This window comes from Periophthalmus magnuspinnatus, chromosome 17, assembly GCF_009829125.3.
Source record: "Periophthalmus magnuspinnatus isolate fPerMag1 chromosome 17, fPerMag1.2.pri, whole genome shotgun sequence".
Classification (NCBI taxonomy): domain Eukaryota; kingdom Metazoa; phylum Chordata; class Actinopteri; order Gobiiformes; family Gobiidae; genus Periophthalmus; species Periophthalmus magnuspinnatus.
In genome coordinates this window covers 4,984,277-5,006,737 of record NC_047142.1, presented here as the reverse complement: position 1 = coordinate 5,006,737, position 22,461 = coordinate 4,984,277, and the positions used below count along the sequence as shown (strand labels likewise).

The 22,461-nt window shown below is 39.1% G+C and overlaps 1 protein-coding gene across 2 annotated transcripts in view; it reads left to right on the top strand.

Moving 5' to 3' along the window:
- The window catches only part of tnn (tenascin N), a 41,890-nt gene continuing 19,429 nt past the window's right edge, over positions 1 to 22,461 (top strand). For both annotated transcript variants that reach the window (XM_033983131.2, XM_055228575.1), the window contains exons 1-5: positions 1 to 22; positions 10,159 to 10,347; positions 18,100 to 18,300; positions 18,372 to 18,566; positions 19,096 to 19,470. In XM_033983131.2, coding sequence (XP_033839022.2) covers positions 16 to 22; positions 10,159 to 10,347; positions 18,100 to 18,300; positions 18,372 to 18,566; positions 19,096 to 19,470 — 967 coding nt within the window. In that variant the 5' untranslated portion in view covers positions 1 to 15. The remainder of the gene's footprint in view (positions 23 to 10,158; positions 10,348 to 18,099; positions 18,301 to 18,371; positions 18,567 to 19,095; positions 19,471 to 22,461) is intronic.

Below are 22,461 nucleotides of genomic sequence, written 5' to 3'. Positions count from 1 at the left end.
AAGTGAAGAGAATTTATGCAAGGTAATACACAGCCTCTAATCTAGATTAATAGATATACATACAATATACATCAGATGGATGCACAAACATGGATACACAAACACACAAAACACTTTACCACATATACTTTAACTACATGTTCCTCTCTGTTGGCGACTACAATGGCAGCCTGTACTGACATATTTTTTCAGACACTACACAATATTGTAGTGAATGTGGTAAAGTAATTATATGTGTCTTTAAAATCCCAGCTCCTACTGTGAAACCGCAATGAAATGCATACAGGTATAACGTAACCATGAGACGCTTCCTGGACTCAGTCATAGACTAAAATAAATAATTCGCTGTACACGCTGTAAAGCTCAAAAGAAGGAGTCACTGGAGTTTGGACATGGCATTAGCAGAAATATGAAAGATATAGTCACATATGTAACAGTAAATGCCATGTCATAAATCATATACGAAGCCAGCCATTCAACCGTTCACAGCCAACCATGCCAAGGTTTGACTGTGGAACATTTGAGGAACCTTTAGCTTAATAGGAAAAAAAGTAAATCAATAAATATATAAGCCATCCCATATAAAAGTTTAAAAAGCCACATTTTAATAAACTTGTAAGAATGAAAGTAGTACCAACACTATTACCACTGTATGAATAATTGTTCCAGAAGTACATACATACCTGATACAAGGTACTACTGCTACAGCTACCAATACTACCACTGCTAGTACTCCAAATAAGTACTCTGTAGTAGTGTCTAGCAGTACCACAAACAGTAGGTACGACCACCACAACTGGCATCACAGAATGTTGAGATCTTGGGCTAAGACTAAGACCAGCGATCCTTCAAGGCACTAAAAACTCTTTACATATTGGATCCACTCAGCCATTCAACTCAGTATGAGACACTAGGAGAAAGGTGGATTAAGTGTCTTGCCCAAGGACACAATGGCAGCATTCATCATACATCCGTAGCAGCTGGAATTGCACCTCCACCTGAGCGACTGCCATTACATTTTCTCCACCTCTTATTCACACTAAGTTGTGAATAAGAGGTTCATTTGTTCAGAGAGGATAACAATTTGACCACCTTTTTCTTCCTGATTCCAAGTGTGTGTCTAATTTTAAAATGCAAACGATCTCACCACCCAACTATACTGTCTTCCATAATGTCGTGGTGAATCAGCATGTTCCAGATCAGTGCAGGAAATCCCTCATCTCAAAGTCATCGTTGTACATTTGACCCTGATACACCCCATTTAGTAAGAGGTCCTGATCTTATAACGATGAGAGAGGGACAGCCAGCTTTCAAGGTTTCAGGAATGTGCAGTATTTCCCATAGAAAAAGGTGAGAATATGATCAGTTTTAAGGTGAGGATAGAGTACTTCATTAAGTCCATATGTCAGCCTTAACTGTTTGTATCTATGCAGGATGAAGTATACATTTATTATAATCTCATTTGTATTTATTATTTGAGTGAGACAGATATAATCCTGTTTTTTCATCACAAACAGACCTGGAGTTGTATTTTGTTTCATTCGCACATGTTTAACACACAAAACCTGTATATTTAGGCTAAGTTCTTCACTCAAGCTGAAACACTCTGTCCCACCTTGTGATGTCATCATGTGATAATACAGGAAGTGCTACACTATGTTTTTAAACTCCATACACCTTCACTAGAATCATTTGGATTATTTCAGCCCTGGAATCTCCAATTTCTACTGAACTAAATGTAAAAGGTAGGTGTTAACTTGAAAACTACCACTGCATGACATCACAAGGTAGAACAGAGCATTTTGTGCTGTGTTTTTGAGGAGGTAACAGCGTTATAACATGAGGCCATTTTGTGTAATATAGGGCCTTTAAAGTGAGGATAACGCGGTTACATAAAGTCCATATGTCAGCTTTTACTGTTTATATAAATAGATAAAATTTCCATCAGTATACATTTATTATAATCTCATTTGTGTTTATCTATTTATTCGACTGGGACAGTCCAAGTTCATTGACAGACACAATACAACATGGATGATGATATCATCATCCGTGTTGCCATGTTTACTTTCTGTTACTTCTAATTCAATCTGGACTGTTATGCCTGTATTCAAGTTTATGTTGTTGCTCCTTTCAAAATACTCACAAATATTTAAGTCTGTATTCTAATCTGATACATTGATTCACACTGGCTCTCAGTAAAACTCCTACAAATAAAAAATATACATACTGTTATATACATGTCTTTGGGGAGGCTGGATCAACAGTGGTGTAAATGGAAATAAACTAAAAATGATACAGATAAAGAGGGGAACAGACACATCTGGGATTATACTCAGTGAGTAGACCACCAAGGTATTAGGAAACACAGCACACACTTTGAAAACAAACCCATGTGGCCCTGGAGAATCTGTCGGTGGGTAACTCAGGGTGCTGCTTTACAAAGACCCAATCGTGTCCCTCAAAACCACTGATTTACTATGTGTTAACTCACACCGCCACTCTGCTCCTGCTGTTACTCATGGAAAACTGACAGCTACATGATACGTCATTAGTCCACAAGCACCACATCTGCAGTTATAGGCACTGTTCCCTGTCTCACATGGATTATTGGAGAGTATCTTGCCTAGAATTTGACAATTAGAAATCCGCTGGTGAAGTACTACATCCATTGAGCTTTGATGATTTGGTATTGTTATAGTACTTTTATATTTGAATTGATCTAATGAAAGGAACACAGAGTAAGTCTCTCCAGCAGCTCCTAGTTTGTGCTTAATATGAAAACGCAGTACCAGCTGTAGCAGGTGATATCAGACACTGTGCACTGGAGGTCATGACCTTTAGTGGTGAGGTCACATGACTTCAGGACTGGTATCTGCATCAGACTGGGAGCTCAGGACCAGCTGCTCATCTGAAACACGACTGCTTTACACACACTTTTCCAAATAACGCAATGTACTACTTGGATTGTTTTTGTTTATATAGTCAAATTTAAGATGGAATATTATCTACTAAACAGATATATTCTTGAACTTTGAGGCCTTTCCACTGTGAGCAAGGACAGTAAACATTGCACGAAGGAAGCTGCAGCTGGCTTAGTGACACAAACAACTACCTGGTTAAATTTACAAGGTCAGTTTGCTTTAAAGGTTTTAAATTACACAAAATGGGCTCTTGTGAGTTTTTGGCCATGCTAGAATGCTGTTTCCTCCTCAAAAACATATCTGGAGTTGTGTTTATTTCATTCACACATGTTTAAGTAATCATTTGCATTAATGCTTTTTTAGTCTGTCTACATCTCCAAAGCTCAGAATGCTCTGTTCCACCTTGTGATGTCATGAAGCGGTAGTTTTCAAGTTACAGCTAACATTTATCTTTAGTTCTGTAGAGACTGGCTATTCTCAAGCTGAAATTATCCAAATGATTGTAGTGAAGGTGTATGGATTATTTATTTATTTATTTTGAGCACATGTATCGGGTACACTTAAAGCACATTTCACAAATTAATCCTTATATGAGCTCAAAAAGGAGTGGGAAGAACAAAACTTATTAAATCCCACCCCTATCTTCATTTAAGACATGAATTCAATGCTTTGTTTACGCTTCCTATACAGCTAAAAAAGGGGAAAAAAGGGGAAAAAAGCATATATACATGACATCACAAGGAGGAACAGAGTGTTTTCTGTTTGTGTTTATGTTTGAATGACCGTTTATTATTAGTCTATATTTGCAAAAGCTCAGAATGCTCTATTTCAAGGTGATGTAGACAGACTAAAAAGCATTACTGCAAATGATTACTCAAATGATTCTAGTGAAAGTATATGTAATAAAAAAAAAACAAAAAAAAAACACAGAGGAGCACTTCCTGTATTACCACATGACATCACAAGGTGGAACAGGTGATGCTTTTTTTCTTTTTGAGAGAAGAATTCAGCCTAAATATGCAGGGTTTGTGAGTTAAACATGTACAAATGACACAAAAGACAACTCTAGGTATGTTTGTGATGAGGAAACGACATAACAGATCAGAAAATAGCCTAATATGGGCCCTTTGAGTATCTTTTCCGTATAGAGACGGGAGACAGCCTCAACTCCTCACCACCAGCATTACCCACAAGAGTTCTGCTGTGTGTACAATGTGGCAAAGGCATCAAAGGCACACAGGACCTTGAAAGTGTCTTACAACATCAAGCTTCCACATGGCATTAGTTTATTTTTCCTTAAACGAGTTAGACTTTATCTGCTGTGTGTCCCTCTAATCTGATTCAGCATCTCGCAAAGTCACACACCAAACAAAACAACCTTCCAGACATTTTTAGCATGATGCAAAATGGAGCACAGGAGCAAGCGTCGTCTAATCAGATTTGGCTAGTTCTGTAAACACTTGGCTGCCAAGTTAAGATAGAAGGTATAATGATGTAAAAATGACAGGCTTGAGTTTGCCAAGTTAATGTTAGCTAATGACCTACAGAGAACGCGTGCCTTAAACTGATTTCCGAGGCTAAATTCACAGGTGCTGTCTGAATAGGCCTGTCACTTCTCATTCTGCACCAGACTGTGTAGATCCTGTTCACGTCACATCAGCTTTTAAAATCAACAGTTCCCAGATTTACAAGGAAACTGCAATCAGCGAAGTTTGGCCTGCTCACTAAAGCCGCTTTGTAAAGATTAAATATACCATATGTTTCAACACACTCCAGCTCAGAGTTAAGCTTAATTGACGTAATGTAACTCCTGCGTATAGTGAGGGTATAAACTGAGCTACTGGGGGCGACAAATCCACTGACCTACACCCACCTTGCCACCTGTGTCTGCGTACACTGGTGTATGACTGCATGGATGAGTGGTTTCTTGATGTAAAGGGCTTTGAGTGCCTTGAAAAGCGCTATATAAAAATGTGATCATTTACCATCAGCTTTTAAAATCATCAGATCTCAGGTTTACAAGCAAACTGCAGTGAGTGAAGTTTGGCCTCCTACCTAAAGCCACTTTGTAAAGATTAAATACACCATATGTTTGAACACGCTCCAGCTACAGAGTTAAGCTTAATTGACATAATATAGTTCCTGCATATAGCGAGGGTTTAAAGCAATGAATGAATGCATAATAACTTGTAACATTTCTACCAGTAGCTCAGTTTGTGGAGTGTTTGTCCACTGATTCGAAAGATGGTCGTTCGAATCCCGCTCTCGACATAAATATCACTGGTTGAGCGGTCAGACCCACTGACCCACAGGTTAGCGGTGCGATTCCAGCTCTCACAGTTGAATGCTGTCATTGTGTCCTTGGACAAGACATTTAACCCACTTCACCCCCAGTGTCTGTGTACACTGTTGTATGAATGTGCGTGTGAATGGGTGAGAGGTTCCTTGATGTAAAGAACTTTGAGTGCCTTGAAGATGGAAAAGCGCTATATAAAAATGTAACTATTTATCATCAGCTTTTAAAATCAACAGATCCCAGATTTACAAGCAAACAGCAAACTGCAAGTGAAGTTTGGCCTGCCCCCCAGAGCTACTTTAGAAAGATTAAATGTACCATATGTTTCAAGACGCTCCAGCTCAGAGTTGAGCTTAATAATGTAGCTCCTGCATATAGCGAGAGTATAAAGGAATGAATGTATAATAACTTGTAACATTTCTACTACAACTTTGTGGCAAGAAGTAATTTTAGTAGCAGACAGCAGTATTAGTACAGCAAGAAGTAGTATCTATAGCACTAGCATCGCAGAGTGTGATACTGGAAGTAAAGGTAGTTCTATGAAATCGCTCATTACTCAAATTAACAATAACACATGCAGTAGAAGTTGCATGCTTCTGGCTAAGGCCTTATCATCATGTGTTTAAATGTAAGAGAGTAGCACACTTTGCTGACATTTCATGGTTGTTTTAACTAGAAATATATGAGCCCTGGGAGAGAGAGTATTTATCTTGGCTGCGTGTAAAAACAAGATAATAAGAAAGAGTTGTAGCTCGTGTGAGAAAGACTACAATAAATTTGTTTTTTGCTTTAGGGTGAAGTAGAAGTGAAATTTTAACTATACCGTAGGGACGCGTCAGTCACTCTTTTACCGTTGCTGGCAGGATTCCTAATTGTGAAGAAATATGTACAACTCCAGGGTACAGTGTGAAGTGCAAACCTGAAATAGGGCAGTTTGTTTGAGTTTATTTATACCGTCGTTAAATTTGTTACGTTTGGTGTATCTCATAATGTTGTTTTTTGTGTGTTGTTATCATAGACTGTAAAAAGAAGTAGAACTAAGGGAATGTGACGTCACCGGCTCCAGCCAAATGAAGCTCATCGACACAGTTATACGGGCGAATATGGAGCCCAGTTCGATATTTGTAATTCTGACAACCCGCACCTCTGGTTTAGCAGGGGTCAGTGCTCAATTAAACCTGTTGCTAACGCTAGCGAGAGTGACCTTGAGGAAAGAATGAGCCTCTTTGGCCTGTTATTAATGTTCAGAGCTTGATTTACGGACAAAATTGCCAAATAAAAATGCAAGAATCATGTAGCGCAGATTAATATGAACATTTTAAGACCAAAATGACAAGCCTGACAGCAGCAGTTGTGGAGACAGGGGCAACGGTTTTTCAACAGAAAGTGAATCAGTGCAGCCGGCTCACTTCCTATTTGGAACATGGCAGCTAGCCGGTGTTGTGGACATGTAGCTACATCCATTTATATATACAGTCTATGGTTGTTATGTGATTGTAGTATGTTGGGAAATTATTCATCCATCAGGCAACAGATACACTAGTCTACCATATTGGCTCATTCTGTAAGATGGTTCCCGTGAGGCCTGTGTCTATTTCACATTTTTTAAAAATGAACAAAATTCACACCACACGCGCCATGATTCTCCAACTGTTATCTATAAAAGACAATAATCCCACTGGGGTTCTGACCAAATCTGTTACCCGCTGGAGGCTTAACCGTGGCATATGCTGTATTTTTGATCACGTTCCCTAAGTCCTATGTCATGAATATTATTTACATGACAGAAACATTATGAAACTCTACCCACTGTGAATTGTCCAGGTTGGTCTAGTTATAGCGAGGTTCAAACAAAGAAGCAATGGGATACACAGGGTCTCGTAACATGGTTGACTTGTTTTCACCGCGCTGTAAAGAGCTGTAAATGTCATCACCCAGGCACTTTATCAATACGTCTGCAATACGTAGACTTAAACTTACAGCTTTCAGTGGAGGCGGGCATGGTTCAAACGAGACAGAGAGATGTTTTCCACCTTCAAGGCACTCAAAGCGATTTACATCAAGGAACCACTCACCTATTCACACACACACATTCGTAAACCAGACACTGACTCTGCAGACACTGGGGGTGAAGGGGGTTAAGTGTCTTACCCAAGGACACAACAACAGCATTCATTTGTGGGAGCTGGAATTGCACTGTCAACCTTTCGTATCAGTGGATAAACACTGAGCTACCAACTGAGCTACTGTCAGGCATTTTATCATCAGACAGTAAGGGAAATATTAAAATCATAAATACCATCAAAGGAGTATATCTTCTATAAGTTTTTTTCTGCATTGACCCAGTGACATTTCAATTTCATACATTTTTATCACCTCTTATTAAAAATAACTTTCTTTATCTATCTTTTCTGTAGGTATAAGCCCTAGAGTAATTGAAAGTGCGCCAGATTCAGTTGTCTGTGATAATGGTAATAAGTGGGCACAAATTGTACTGAAATCAAGCTTATTATTAGCTCTGTGCAGACTAGTCCGAATCAGACAGAAAGAGGTAGGGAGAGAGACAAAGAAAGAGAAAAAGAGAAAGATCTTAAAACAAATATTTGTTTTTAATTTAAAGGTCTCATAATATGCTATTTTCTGATCTATGTTGCAATGTTGTCCAGTTGTTTTGTTTCATTCACACATGTTTAACACTCAAACTCTGCATGTTTAGGCTGTGCTCTCAAACAGAAAACACTTTGTTACACCTTGTGATGTCACGTCGTAATACAAGAACTGCTCCACTGTGTTTTTAAACTCCATTCATCTTCACAACTATCATTTTCATAATTTTAACCCTGGAATCGCCACTCTCTTCTAAACAAAGGTGTCAGGATTTGGGTTTTTGTGTGTTTTGTGCTGTTTCCTCCCCCCCTTCTGTGTTTGAGCCTGAAGCTGAGTGGAGATTGCTCCTCCCACACACACCTGCAACTCATTATCAATCAAGCTGCACCTGTGAGGATAAAAGGACTGAGGACTCAACACTCAGGGCCAGATCGTCTTGTCATCTCTTGGTATTTCCACAAGCCATCCTTCATGTCATGTTCCAGTTTATTCGTCCGTGTATCCACCGTGATCCCGCTCCTTGGAGCCACTCTGCACCTCTGTCTCCGACCCAGCTCTCCATGTCCGGTATGAACACCTCAGCCTTTGACCATGTGACCCACGACCTGCTCCAAGACTAATGCATACAACACCGCTCCTAACTGTGCTCTGTCAACCTTCATTTACATTCATGTATCTGCAAATAAACTCTATTGAACTGTTCCCCCGAGTCTGTATCTTTGGTCCCTCCATCAGTCTTTATGACAAAAGGGTAAAGGGTTTATATAAAAACTACCATTTCATGACATGACAAGGTGGAACAGAGAATTTTAAGCTTTGGAGATGTAAACAGCCAGGATTACTTAAACATGTGTGAATGAAACAAACCACTACTCCAGGTATGTCTTTTATGAGATAACATCTTTCTAAAATAGTTTAAAGCTCACGAGTCAATTTAGCTTAATATAGGATCTTTAATACAAGTCCACTGGCATATTTATTCTAACGTTAAGGCTAAGATAATGTACACATGGGGCACATTGACTTTGCAAGCTTTTTACTATCGTTATTTCAAATCATAATTCGGTTGACACGTTCACCCAACATGCATTTATCTTTTTGTTCTTATTAGCTCAGTTAGTAGTTAGTTAGTAGTTAGTTTTTTTTATGAAGTAAACAAAACAAAAAGGTCAAACGGGGGTGCTTCTTTTGTGTCATCTCGATTTTCACCTAAACAATCCTGCCTCCTGCCATCCCCCTGAAAAGTGACACCATACTTATATATTTAGACAGAAGCAGCCGTAAACTATCTGCCAACCTTGACCCCTCGGACATTCTGACACGAGCCCTTCGAGATGGACGATGCTACGGTATGTTAACAGAAGACACGTTCACTGAAGAGAAGCCAGTGATTTTCCAAAACAAGACTGGTAAAATATCATGCATTTATTGAGGTTTATCCGTTTGAACGACGTGGGAACAACTTGCTTTGCTGAGTCTCCAAAGTGGTGTGTTTTGACAGGAGTAAGTGAGAGCGTTTCAGAAGGACGAGTGCAAACTGAATCAAGACTTTTAGTTTTAAGTGCCACTCATCCAAAACACTCAAAAAATATATATCTGAAATGTGTTATTTTTTAGGATGATGACAAGCACAATACTTACTCTATTCTTGTCATATTTACCAGAATTGCAGCCATGCTTTTAGTACTCACACGCAGACTATAAATATACATATTTGGCCTTTTTTTGATAATGGAAAAATACCAAACGCGCATTTTGAAAGTGGCTACGAAGGGTTTTGTGAAGGGCTGCAAGCTGAGAGTTGTGCCCTAAATTAGGCAATATGTTATGCTTTGCAAACAACAAAATATTCTGTTTCAACTATGTAGAGTACCTGCAAACACTGTAGTTTAGACCTTTGCAAACATGCTCTGGAATGCATGGGGTTCTTGTATTGTTGTTCATATTTAGCCTAACAAACTGACACAGTTTCTCCAAACTTGTCAAAAAATTGTAAATAGACATTGTTCCCAAATTATTCAGCCCTAGTGTTATTGAATATCCCATGAACTATAATTAAAACCTGTATGTTTATATGAAATCCAGCCCACTGTGCCTGTGTACTTGGTTATTAGATCTGGTTTGTTTTAAAGCAGAACTGAAGGACATCATTAATTCACAGATATTTAATAAGTCCTGTCGTGTTCTTCTACATTTTGGCTAAAACAAGCAAAAAGAAACCACTGTGTACATTCAAATCCTCTTCTCACTTCTTCCGTACATAATCCACATTAGTACTTAAGTCCACTAAAAGGAAGTGTCATTACAGGCTCACCTCTCCTTTCATTGCAGAGTGCAGAGGGGCAGGGGGAGGAGACAGGACCCTCCCAGACGACCTGCCCACGGCCCATAGGCATCGGGACGGCCCTGCTCACATAGGCAATCAGAGTCTGACAGAGAGCAGCCAGGGAGGAGGTCAACAGGTGGTCCAGTGGAGTCCAGTGGAGTCCAGTCCTTTAACAGTTCAAGCAAGGCTCAAGGGTACGACTACTTTTATTGTCAAAAGTTTTTTCATTTAGATACTTTTAACAGTTTTAAAGGAAACTGTAGCGTTAATGGTTAATTATTCTGGGCATTAACTACATTGTTTTGATGTATTTTTTGAATTTAATAGTAGTGCAGATGTTTTTTAGGGTGAAGTCGTGATATTGAAAACGTACTGAAATGGTCTGTGTTGTGGTACTTCTCCTGGTGGTAGTTTAGAAGTAGTTAGGCTATAGTTGAGGTAATAAGCCACAATTACATGGTGGTGCGTCTATTTAAATCGTGAAGAGTTTTGATGGATCCATTATGCCTCAAAATGCACTGAAATTACATGTTTATAGATCTACAGTAATATTTCTTTGCTTTTCTGAGACATATTTGACTTAATGAAAAGACTTTTTATCATATAGAACAATGCTGAGTTGAAGAATTGTATAGTTACTCTCCAAGTTGTAATGTATTTCTTTATTTTTATTTTCGAATCCATTCTGTATATTATGTTTCCCTGCCTATTTCTCTTCTCTTAACCTCCATCTCTCACCACCTCTGCCTCAGTCCCAGTTTTGACACCTGGGTTTTATCAAATGTCACGCCATTGCAGCCGTTGTAAGTTTGTATTATACGGCAAATGAAAAAAACAGTGGGAGTCCCGGGTTCAGATTGTAGTCGATGAATATAGCAGATTTTATTATTATTTGAAAGGGTCTGATATGGGGGAAACGAAAATGTGGAAATGGCTGTCAAGTGTGAATGATGTGCCGAACAGAGAGGCTCAATATCACACGCTGTTCTGCCGTCACAAAACCGCAGAACATTTGTGAAGTGTTTTCATTGTGCACTGTTAAAATATTACTGGAAATGTGAAGTCTGCCAGCTAAGTAACTAGAAACTTTTACTTTTGAGTATTACTTGGTGGAGATATAACTTCTGAGTAGCAGAACAAGCACAATCAGTTTAAATTTCTATAGTAACTTTTTGAATTAATATTTCTGTAGTAATATTAGTTGCAGTAGTAGTTTTTTTTAAATGCATATTGTATAGTCATTTTACAGAAAGCGAAAGTGCAGTTCTTTTATTGCCACAAATCAAAGATGAGATGCCATGCCAGTAATGACTTGAGCAAGCCAGTTTTTTTTTCAGTTCTAATTCCAATACCTCAGCTTTAAGTATGTGTTTTTGTCCAGTATAAACTAATATCAGTGTGGAGACTGATATAGTAGCATTTTTGTTCTTAAAGCACAATTAGCGTACCCGAAAATAGATCCAAATGTGTTATGTAACTGTTTATTTATCCTTAGGAATGACATAATATCGCTCAATAAATAATCTTTTTACCTAGAATTGATATCCAAGTCAGCATTTTTTTTTCTGTCTGATACGCCCTACTAGGATTGATGCATCCCGAGAAAGACTTTTATACCGTTTTGACCCTAGCGTGTAATATTTGCGCATAAATATTGATAGAAAGCCTTGTGGGGTGACAGGTATTCACACATAGCGCTGATCCACTAGATTTACCTTTAATGCTACTGTACTGGCCAGGGGACTCCACAGAAGCCCCGGTGAAATGAGCTGCAGATGTGGGCCCACTGCCATGCCAAACAGCACACACACATGCACAGGAAGGGTGAGAGAGAGAGAGGGAAAGACAGACAGAAAAAGGGACAGAGAGAGAGGGACAGAGAGAGAGAGAGTGGGTGGGTGGCTGTGGTTGCATAACGTGACTACTAAGATGATGGAAACCTTACGAACCTGATATTTAAAAAAAAAACAACCTAAAAACTGTAAATCTTTTTGAAATGTGACTTGAATTTAGTGATTTGAAAAGTTGGCAGAGAAGTTTTGGGTATAGGTTAGATGCTAAATAAATATGTATATTAATGCTGTGTCTGTGTAATCCCTCAGTTGTCCAGGTCTGATCCATAGCAAAAGATGAAGTTTAAATCTGTAAATCGTTGTAGGAGTGAAGATGCTTTTTCAGTTCTGGTCAGGTGGACACTGCCTTATCTCGAACTATCTCCCTCTTGATCTTGCACTCTAGGCCCCTTATAATCTTACGCTATGACAAGAGCCTATTGATTTATTAAGATTTCAACTTTTTGGATGTGTTTCAGACTCATGTTCTTTTGCATTCTTTCATTCAGTTTTCTTTAGGCCAAAATGTTTCTTCAAATGATGCCACAGGAAACCAGTAGTGGGGTATTGTGGTAGTAATGGACTAATTGAGATGGCCAGAGATAAAATAATAACATAAAAATAATAAAATCCCTTCCATTCCAGTGTAATCCTGAACTTAGTTTCAGTTTTGTGTTTTACAGAAGCAGCTGAATCCATGTTTTCTTAGCTCTCATCTTATAATCTGGCCTGGTCCTGCTTTTGTCCTTATTTGGTCAAACATTTTTCTGGGTTCATCACTACTTTATCCCTTAGTTTACACCTGGGTTTGCTCAGATTTAGACAAATTTTGGTTCACTAACTACCTGAAAAGCCATGTATTTTGAGAGGTAGTACTTGGTGTGAAAAGGTGCAGTGAGGTCAATGTTTTAAACTAACTCTAATTACAATGACAGCGCAGACTATTATACATTCTTGTTTTGCTTAATTGGTGCAAATCTGATATTTAAGAATTGCTGAGAAGAACAAAACAGAAAAACATGTCTAAACTATTATCCAGCCTTCAAATCTGGTAAAACATGGCAAACCACTCACGTTAGCTGACTTTGCTCTCTCCATCAGCAAAACAAGGGTCAAGTGAGATGCAAATTTACTACTGCGTCCATGCATAAACCCGCCTTCCTATATCTCATCTTTGTTTTCTTTACTGACTTCCCTTCCTGTCTTCCACTTTGTTGCTGTGGTCCACGGAGATTTGCCTTGAGTTGAAACTTGCAGAAAACAGCCGGCCTTTTGTTTGAAGCCTAATAGCTCTCTGGAGACAAGAGGAGAGATGCACGCTGTCTGACAAACTCTTCTGCCTATGTGTGCTACTTTCAACTATGTACACAGCCATTTCTGTTCACTTCTTCATAAGGAGTTATATGCATCCGCCACAGCTGTCTAGTGAAAGCTGTCTGACTATATAACTCCCATTAATTGTGGCTACATTCCTCCCATAAACAAGAAGCAAGTGTTCCTTAAAGGCGATGCTGGGACACATGGGTACAATGTGTCCCCTGCCCCTTTAAAACATATAATACAGTCATTACAGGTTGTCTACAAACATTTCACAGGCCCATTGACGTAGCTGGGCCCCGACACACAGCACTTATTGTTGAGAAGGAATTTTTAACTGTGTTTATAGACATACTGGATTCTACTTACGTGTCATAGGATGTTGAAATAATATCTGGATGTGGGGATCCTGAAGTGATGGGTTTTCCTGCTTTATACCTTGGTCAGTTCAGAGTAGACTCCAAAATAAATGTGAATTATCTGCCAACAAGAATAAGTGTCCGGTTTTACAATGGTTTGAATTGTGAATGTACTTTTTTTTAATGGTGTTCCATCATCAAAAACATGTCCGAAGAGGTTTTAGATGTCATCCATGCATGTTTGAGTAATCTAGTGATCTCTCCCGGGCCTTATTCAAACCCTTCTCATGGTTAGCTGTAAAATTCTGTCTAATGCTCTACCCACAAGCTTACATCACCCATTCTCCCACAAAACATTTCTCCATAAATATACAAAAGCATGACACAAAACTGTACACAACCACTTGACAATCCTGGTGTGATGTGCGGTACTTTTATCAGCGGGGTGCACACTGATTGGGTTGTGATGCCGCTGTGAAGGGGGAGTGACTTAACGTGAGGAGCAAAGGGAAAATGAAACTTATAAAACATATCAATACATTGTTTTTGGGAAATATAGCATTTTTCAAAACAATAAAAGTTAACGTTGTGATCTAAATATGTTATGTGCTAGCAGATAATACCCCACAGAACTAAAATCCCCCCTCTCTATGATAAAGGCTACTAAATAACATAATAACTATCAAAAGAAACCCCTAAATATGATATAAATTAGGTAAATGTATAGGCAGACACATCACATAAAGTACCATAATCATTTTACAATCTATTATTACTCCATTTTGTTTAATCAGTGTTGCACATTTATATAAAGGGGAAAATTAGGGGTCTTATTTTGACACTGAGGCTAACATGATGCTGACTTTGTTATCTACACTCACACATTAGAGTATATAATAGTTTGGGCCTATCTGCTACATTAATCTAAAGATGTAATAACTTTGTGAGAGTGCTTAAAGAGTTATTCCTCCCTTGTTCACTTGTACACTATTCATCTTTCCATACATCCTGGTCTCCTCACATGTTATTATCCATACATTTTCCCGCTGTGCTGCACTTCACGTTCCCCTCCATAGCCCATTTCCTCTGTCCATTAATCCCACCATCTGTCTGGCCTATCCCATGCTGGGACGGTAGCAGCAGCATTCCCGATATGCCTGGAAACTCATGGCCGACCTCCTCCAAGAGAAATACGGAATTGCTTCTCAAAACAGCAAGTGTTGAATAAAATCCTTGACAGAGTGCTATAAACATGCTTGTTAAGCATCTCTGTGTGCTAGTGGTGGGCACCATTCACCACTGTTAATGGGGCATTCATGTCATCTGTCACCCATATACCAGACTCCATCTTTCTTCAGTCCAACAAGACACGTATGTTCATTTTTTATGTTTTACGTCATCTCTGAATCATAACTTTTGGCCACTCATAAAACCATATATTAAGCACAGTAGCTCTCATTGCATTAAATTAAATTGTTGCTAGTGATCTCAGAGCTTGGACTTCTTGTTAAGGGTTTGCTAACCTCAAAGACCAGTCATCTGCAGGCAATGTCATGCATTTCTGGGTTTCAACTATTTAAATCGTGTAATTTTACACCATCAGACGCAATCATTTATAAACACAAGTTATTCACCCAACTGGCAGCAAATCTTTCATCTACATTCTAGAAAAGCAGTTTTCCAACCCCTGTTATTTTGATAATATTATTGTTATGGTGCCTGAAGGATTGGCAGATTTAGAGGCTACCTGTTGATATGTTAATGTTCTGATTACTGCTCTGCGTCTGTTGGGTTTTTGGTGTCTGGTTTGTATTTCATGTTGTCCTGCGATCTCCATCTTCTTCACTTTTTGATGCACTTTGGGGAGTAATAGTATGCCTGTATTTCATTTAGTTTTGTCGTCTGTGTAATCCCTCAGTCGTCCAGGTATAATCCATAGCCAAAAAAAATTCTATTCTGTCAACTGGACAAAAGTTTTAGAGAGAAGAAGCTGCAAAATGTCTCTTTTGTCCAGTTGACTGAATGGAATTTTTCTTTTGCTATTTTGTTTTGTCATAAAGTGTCACTTCAGGGTTAGTTAAATCTATCACCTTGAAGATAGGGCCCAAATAAAGGTATTCTGTGGGTGTATTCATGCTCACTCACACGGTTTGAGTCCTCATGAGTGCATTGGATTTGAGGCTGCTGTTGTCCTGGTTTAGACCTGGTTTAGACCTGGTTTAGACCTGGTTTAGACCTGATTTAGTCCTGGTTTAGTCCTGGTTTAGTCTTGGTTTAGTCCTGGTTTAGTGCCCATTTTGATGTGGTGATTGTGAAAGCACCATATATTATGATTTACTGGCTCATCTTTAGCTTTTAACCATGTTATAATGTTTTCCCTCAGCAAAAATATGTACATTGTGCTTAGTTTCTCTTAGTTTCCTTATATATAATTCCCTGCTTCATCATGTGATAATAAGTGAAGCTCCTCAATGTTTTTAAAGTAAATATATATTTACCAGACTCATTCAGATTATTTCACATTAATAATGTATACAGTTACACAATTTAAATGTCACCATTGTTAGCTGTTAGCTTAGTTCCAACACAATTGCTTCATTCTGCAGTGGTCTAGCTGTTTGGTGATTTTTTTTCCAAAAGGCAGAACTTGCTGAGCAGTGTTGGGAGTAACACATTATCTTCAACAGCCTCGCTTCTGATTGGCTCTTTGGTTGCTATGATACTTCCAAAACATCAAACTCGGCTCCAGATTTGCTTCTGTAACTGCTAACTTCATCTGGCTGGAGCTGAATGCTCTGGGTGATGTCACTCCCTTAGTTCACGTCTTAATATAGTTTATGGTTGGGAGTAATGCACCACAAACGCAGTGATATTTCATTCAGAATCAAAAGATGCCTGATTTTTGCTTTGATATAAATCTTTGTATGAACAAAATCAGTGAATGGAATCTTTTAGTCAAGAATTTAAACATCATTAGCATTGCTTGTAATATACTTTGTTCCGAAACAGCAGGTTGTAATGTAGATTCACACATGGACGCCTTTACTATATGCTAATAAATTCCTGTGTGGAGCCATTCTCAGCTGTCTTCTCTTACAGCTCTAGTCCACTTTTGTTGTACGTTTTGCTGCGTGCGCATTTATTGTACATATGTTTTATAGCTGTGGAGTTTCCAGTTGTCAAGCATCACAGCAGGCCGTCCACACTCCGCTCTGTTAGACCCTTTGTCTTCCCATAGACCACACAGGAGCTGCTCACTAGAAGCTGGTTCTGCTGGCTTCTGTTTAAACTTTTTACGGTAGAAGACAGCATTTAAGAGGAAATGTGCTTAGAAGTTAGAAACAGTGTGGTTTGAGTATGTCATTTGGTTTCAAGGAAAGCTGTGGCTGAAGTAAAAGTTCACATGACATCATTATCCCCTGGTTGCTGTGCTAATTATAAGCCACGATGTTAAGACGATGTTCTATGACTCACTTCTGCCCACACCTTGGTGATGTTTTGGCACCAGTCTCTACCACATAAGCATCTCCACCAATATGGATAGCACTTAATCTTTAACCTGTTTTAAACCCAAAGGATGCACTTCGTATTTGCCAAACTTCACAGGGCCCTTGTTCATCATCTCTCCACACTTGGTGGTGGTAAGGTCCTGCTGTGGTCACAGCTGCCTTGGGGCTGATCAACAGTCACATGGCTCCCAATCTGCACAACACTGACCACGAGTCTTGCATAAGGACACAACATTACAGTGGAAACTCTCTTGGTAGTGTGGGTTTTTTTCCTACACTATGCTACAGTTCGAGAAATTTCTTTCTATGGCTCAGTAGTGACCGCCTGCTCCGGTTCCGGAAGTAAATTTTCCGTTCATTTAAGAGTCAAGGCATTACGGAGTCTAACCAGCTGCGTGGTAACTAATATTTATACTGTGGTCGCTTTAAGCCCAAAAAGCAAATTTAAAACCAAGATTCAGCAAAATGGTTTAATAACCTAGTGGTTTATGAACAGATGTTTCAAAAACAGATTTTAAATAAAATTATAGTTCTTGTGGCCATTGGATATCACACAGCTCATTAAATCTGAGCAAGCTTTCAAACTTTATTTATTTTTATTTTTTTCCAGAAAGTCTATGGGAAAAATGAATGAAAAATGTAGTTTCAGAACTGGGGGTGGGTGGTCACTGTTGACCTCCATAGTGCCAATCTGAGATGATAAAAATCTAGACTCTTGTAAGGGATCACCTGTTCCTACAGAGCATTTTTCATTAGCCATGAAAGGCAGATAGTTAAGAAGAGTAAGGCAGTTTGTGTTAAATTGTACTGACTATATGTGAGTAGTGCTCAAGGTCAAACTGTGTTACACTGAGCAGTTTTCATTCATAAAGTTAACTGTGTATTGTCTTTTATTGTCTATATTATAACCTCTTTGTTGTGTCCTTTAGCCATGACCACCAGACTCTTGTGGAGGGCCCGGTGTTGGTTGATCCTGCTCTGCACCCTGTCAGGATGTGGTTTTGGGGATGAGCACTCAGGGGCCCCTGCTCCAGAGCAAGGAGTCACTTTCAGCCATGTCTATAAAATTGACATCCCAGCCACAGGGTCCTCTTGTAAACTCGAGCCCCTCTCCACAGACGATAAAACAGGTCATTAAGAGGCATATAAAGACACATTGTGAAAAGTAGCATTACACTAATACCTTGGCATTGTGTTGTAGATCTTCAATCAGGGACAACAACAACTGGAGAGAATGATATAATCTTTAGACATAACATCAAGCTGCAGACACCCAAGTGCGACTGCGAGGAGTCTGAGAGCTTCAAATCACTGCTGTACAGGGTCAACGGGCTGGAAGAGGAGGTCAACTATCTCAAGACCCAGTGTGATCAGGGCTGCTGTGGAAAAGCTACAGGTGCAGTGGCTTATAAATGCTTTCAAACTATTATTTTTTGGATGTTATTACGACCCTTTAGCAAAGTTACCGATCCTATGTTATCCTCAAAACTTCAACAATTACAAGCGATTCTTAAAAACAAAATTGAAATGTCTAAAACCAAAAACTATAGGAGAGACTTAACACAGATGAAAAAAGAGTAAAGTGCAATTAAAATCTCTCGCCCCCACTGGCAGCAAGACTTAGACACTGGTCTGGTAAAAGAGAAATGGAGAGAATGAAGTGACTGGTGCTTTTGCTGCTGCGATAGAGTTCGTAGACTTAACTGGTAAAACAGGGTGACTTAAGGATATTGTACCAAATGATAATTCAGCTGGCTAGGACTTTACTAACCACTGAATAGGAAAAAGAATAAAAATCAGGCTATTTAATTTTAGCTGTTATGGAAGTTTAGAATTTAGTTAAATTTTTAGGTACACCCTCTACCCTTTAAACATTGACCTTACACCTTACCAATAATCTCTTCTTTACTGCGCTGGTCCTCAAGGTGTGGACACAAGCTGCAGCGGGCACGGGACATACCAGCACGAGTCCTGCAGCTGCCAGTGTGACCCAGGCTGGGAGGGGCCCGACTGCTCCGTCTCCACCTGCCCTGACGACTGTAACGACAACGGGCGCTGCGTGGATGGAAAGTGCGTTTGTCTCCAGGGCTACACCGGCCATGACTGTAGCCAGGCCGCCTGCCCCGACAACTGTAACGATAAGGGCCAGTGTGTGGACGGCAAGTGCGTGTGCTTCCCCCACTTCACTGGAGAAGACTGCAGCGTCCAGAGGTGCCCCAACGACTGCATCGGCAACGGCAAGTGTGTGGATGGGAAGTGCGTCTGTGATGAAGGCTTCTTTGGGGATGACTGCTCTCTTGGTAAGTTGTTGTTGTTCATATTATAAAATTATAACAAAATTGGATTGAAAGGTGTTGATCTTATTGTATTGTCCACATCTTGTATGTATGAATCACTGTTGAGAAATAATTCAAAAGGTTAGGAGTTTAAACTTTTATCAATTCCAAACACAAAGTGGGTTCCCAAAAGAGTACGCCTTATATTGATGATATGATTCAAGGGACTTAATAAAAGGTGGCAGAAAAATCCTTGGTACAGTCTGCTGTATTGTATATTGCATATGGCAGTTTGTTGTTATAAGAAAAACAATATAATTTTACCTGAACAAATCTTGCTCCTATTTGCACTGTGCTTTGTTCTTCTCACGGGACTTAGTGCTATGACTTGAAGCCTTTTTAATACAGTTGCCTCTGTGAACAGCAACTAAGTAGAGTTATTCACTTAATTCTACTTAAAAACGGTCCTTTTAAAACAAGCTTTGGGTCCTGTAAATGCAGTACCTTCCCAGATGGCCCAGTCACCTTGATGCCTCTGGTATCCGATGACCTGCAGTTCACTTTTTGCAGTCCAACATTTAGAGCTCACACGGGGGTTGTAACAGCTTGGTATTGTCAGGACGACCACTCTCTAAAATGGCCACTTACACTGTCATCTTTGTAGTTCCAAGATGACATTTATATTGGCTACTGAAGTTATTATTAAATTAGCTTTTAGTGAAGTAGTTTGATTTTATGTCACCAGTTGTTACTGCAAATGAACTCCCTTTCAATGTGTAACAAAAATATAAACTTTGTCTATATGTTTTAATGCCAGAATAATATTTTAGTGTTCTGGTGTAAGGAAACACGCCATATTTCTTCTGGTTGTTTATTTTCAAAACTCAAAGGCTACTCTAGGTCATAACCTATGACAAAACAAGAACAAAACAACAGCAGTTTCGAGCCAGTCTCCAAAACAGACCAGTAACAGACGAATACAACCTTTCGGCATAGGATAGTGTCACATACAAAAGCAGATACAAGAACAACAAAAGGTGTCAACTCTGAACTAAACACAAAATATCAGATCATTACAATACTACTTTTTTTTGGGATCAACATAATCTCTTTGTAAATTATTTATCCCTTATAAATCCATGAAAACATTAACTTTGAAAAAGCACCCAAAAGTGCTCAAAGTTATAAATGTCATCTGTTGAAAAGTCTGTATGAAGTCAAAAGTTTTCTGTGAGCGTGTAAGGAAAGGTAAACACAGGTCCAAGCCTTCAAAATAATGGCTTGAGTGCTTCATCTTTTCTGTAACTGGGTTTAGCTTTGATGTAACTGCCCTTTGAGCAGATAGCCTTACGACCCTATATACCTTACTAAGACATAACCAGGCTTTTGGACAAATCATCTCCAAGACCTCTGTATGTCACATCGAAGACACATCCATTGCTTTTAAACAGTGCTTTCACTGTGCATCTATAACTGTACCTGCACCGGGAGCGCTGCAAAAATCACATTTTCCAGCAATTTGGGGTCAGACAAGCAGAAAGGTGAGGAGCAGCTGCCAGGCACTGCACTTTATTTGGCTCAGTTCACTGAGAGATTGCGACAGTTGTGTATGCTCAACTTTAGCTCAACATTCAACATTTTCCTAAGGTCAAAGTTCATATTCAACCAAGGACATCCAAAAGATTTTGTATTAAAAGTTATATTATGTAGGTTTGGAGCTTTGTAGGTTGCTTATGAAACCACTCGTGGCTTCAAATTGCTCAGTGTGTAGGTGCTACTGAACTCTTGCCAATGTCAATATAGGCAACGTGTCAAGGGGAGGACAAGAGAAGGTAGGAGGATATAAAAAACATACATTGTGTTGATTTTAGCTTGTAATAATAATAACTGTAATAAGCAGCTGGTAGAGATGAGTAGCGAAGCAAAACATTCACCGACATATTTATTTTATGATAGACGTCAATCCTCTCCGCAGGTGACAATGCGAGGAAAAAAATGTATGTGTTTTGATATTCGGTATTCCAGCGTACTTAATAAGTCCTGACATTAAAGGCAGATGGCATGTGGGCCAAGAAACCCTACTGAAAATACCAAAGTCATAAAGGAAACGTGGCTCATATTGAAAAAGAAGCTGATCAAACACAGGTTGGTCATTAAAAGTGGTCACAGTAGCTTTGGACATGGAATATTAACATGAGGCAGATGTAGAGGATTTGTGGGTATTATTCTAGCCTCACACATGACCTTTTATGTTAAATACTCATATAGTACAATATATCCTTTAAGTTGGTTTAAACCTAAGGCTAGGCTGGGTTCAGTTAAAAATATATGAAACTAAAAATATGTAAATAGCTTGATTAAGTTTCATATTTAACTGCATTATAACATGGCATTATACCATGGCTTAAAGTTCACCAGAGTCAATTTTGCACAGTATAGGACCTTTACACTTTCTTATTAAAAAATACATTTATTTATGTATCTTTTACCTTGTCGTTCAGGATTACCTCACTGGATTTTCCTCCTCTAATTTCAAATTCACATTACCGGAATAATTATTATAATTTTCATTTCCTCTTAACAACTATTTATTTAGCGTTTCTTCCCCAAACAGTTATTTCCATTTAGAGACTCAGTCCTTTTTATGTATTAATTTATTCACCACCACTCCTCACTGAGACGCCTGACGAGAAGAGCTTGTTGATGCTCGTGTCTGCAGTAGCATCAGGGGGATATTAGCGTTTGGTGGATGGAAAACTGCCCGAGTTGCTCCGAGAGAGAAAAAAACAGTGGGCTTCCTGGTTGGACCTTGTGGATATAACATTTAGAGCTGATGTGAATACCTTCCCAGGTCCTCCTCTATAATGTGTGTTACTCGTGTTCCCTGGAAACCCGTGCTTAACCTTAAATCTAGCAGCGGCATCTCATCATGGCCACAAAGTGCTCTGGTTGTTTGTGAGCTGGTCTGGCTGATGTTGCGTTACTCTACACCAGTTAGACTATATACCCTAGCTA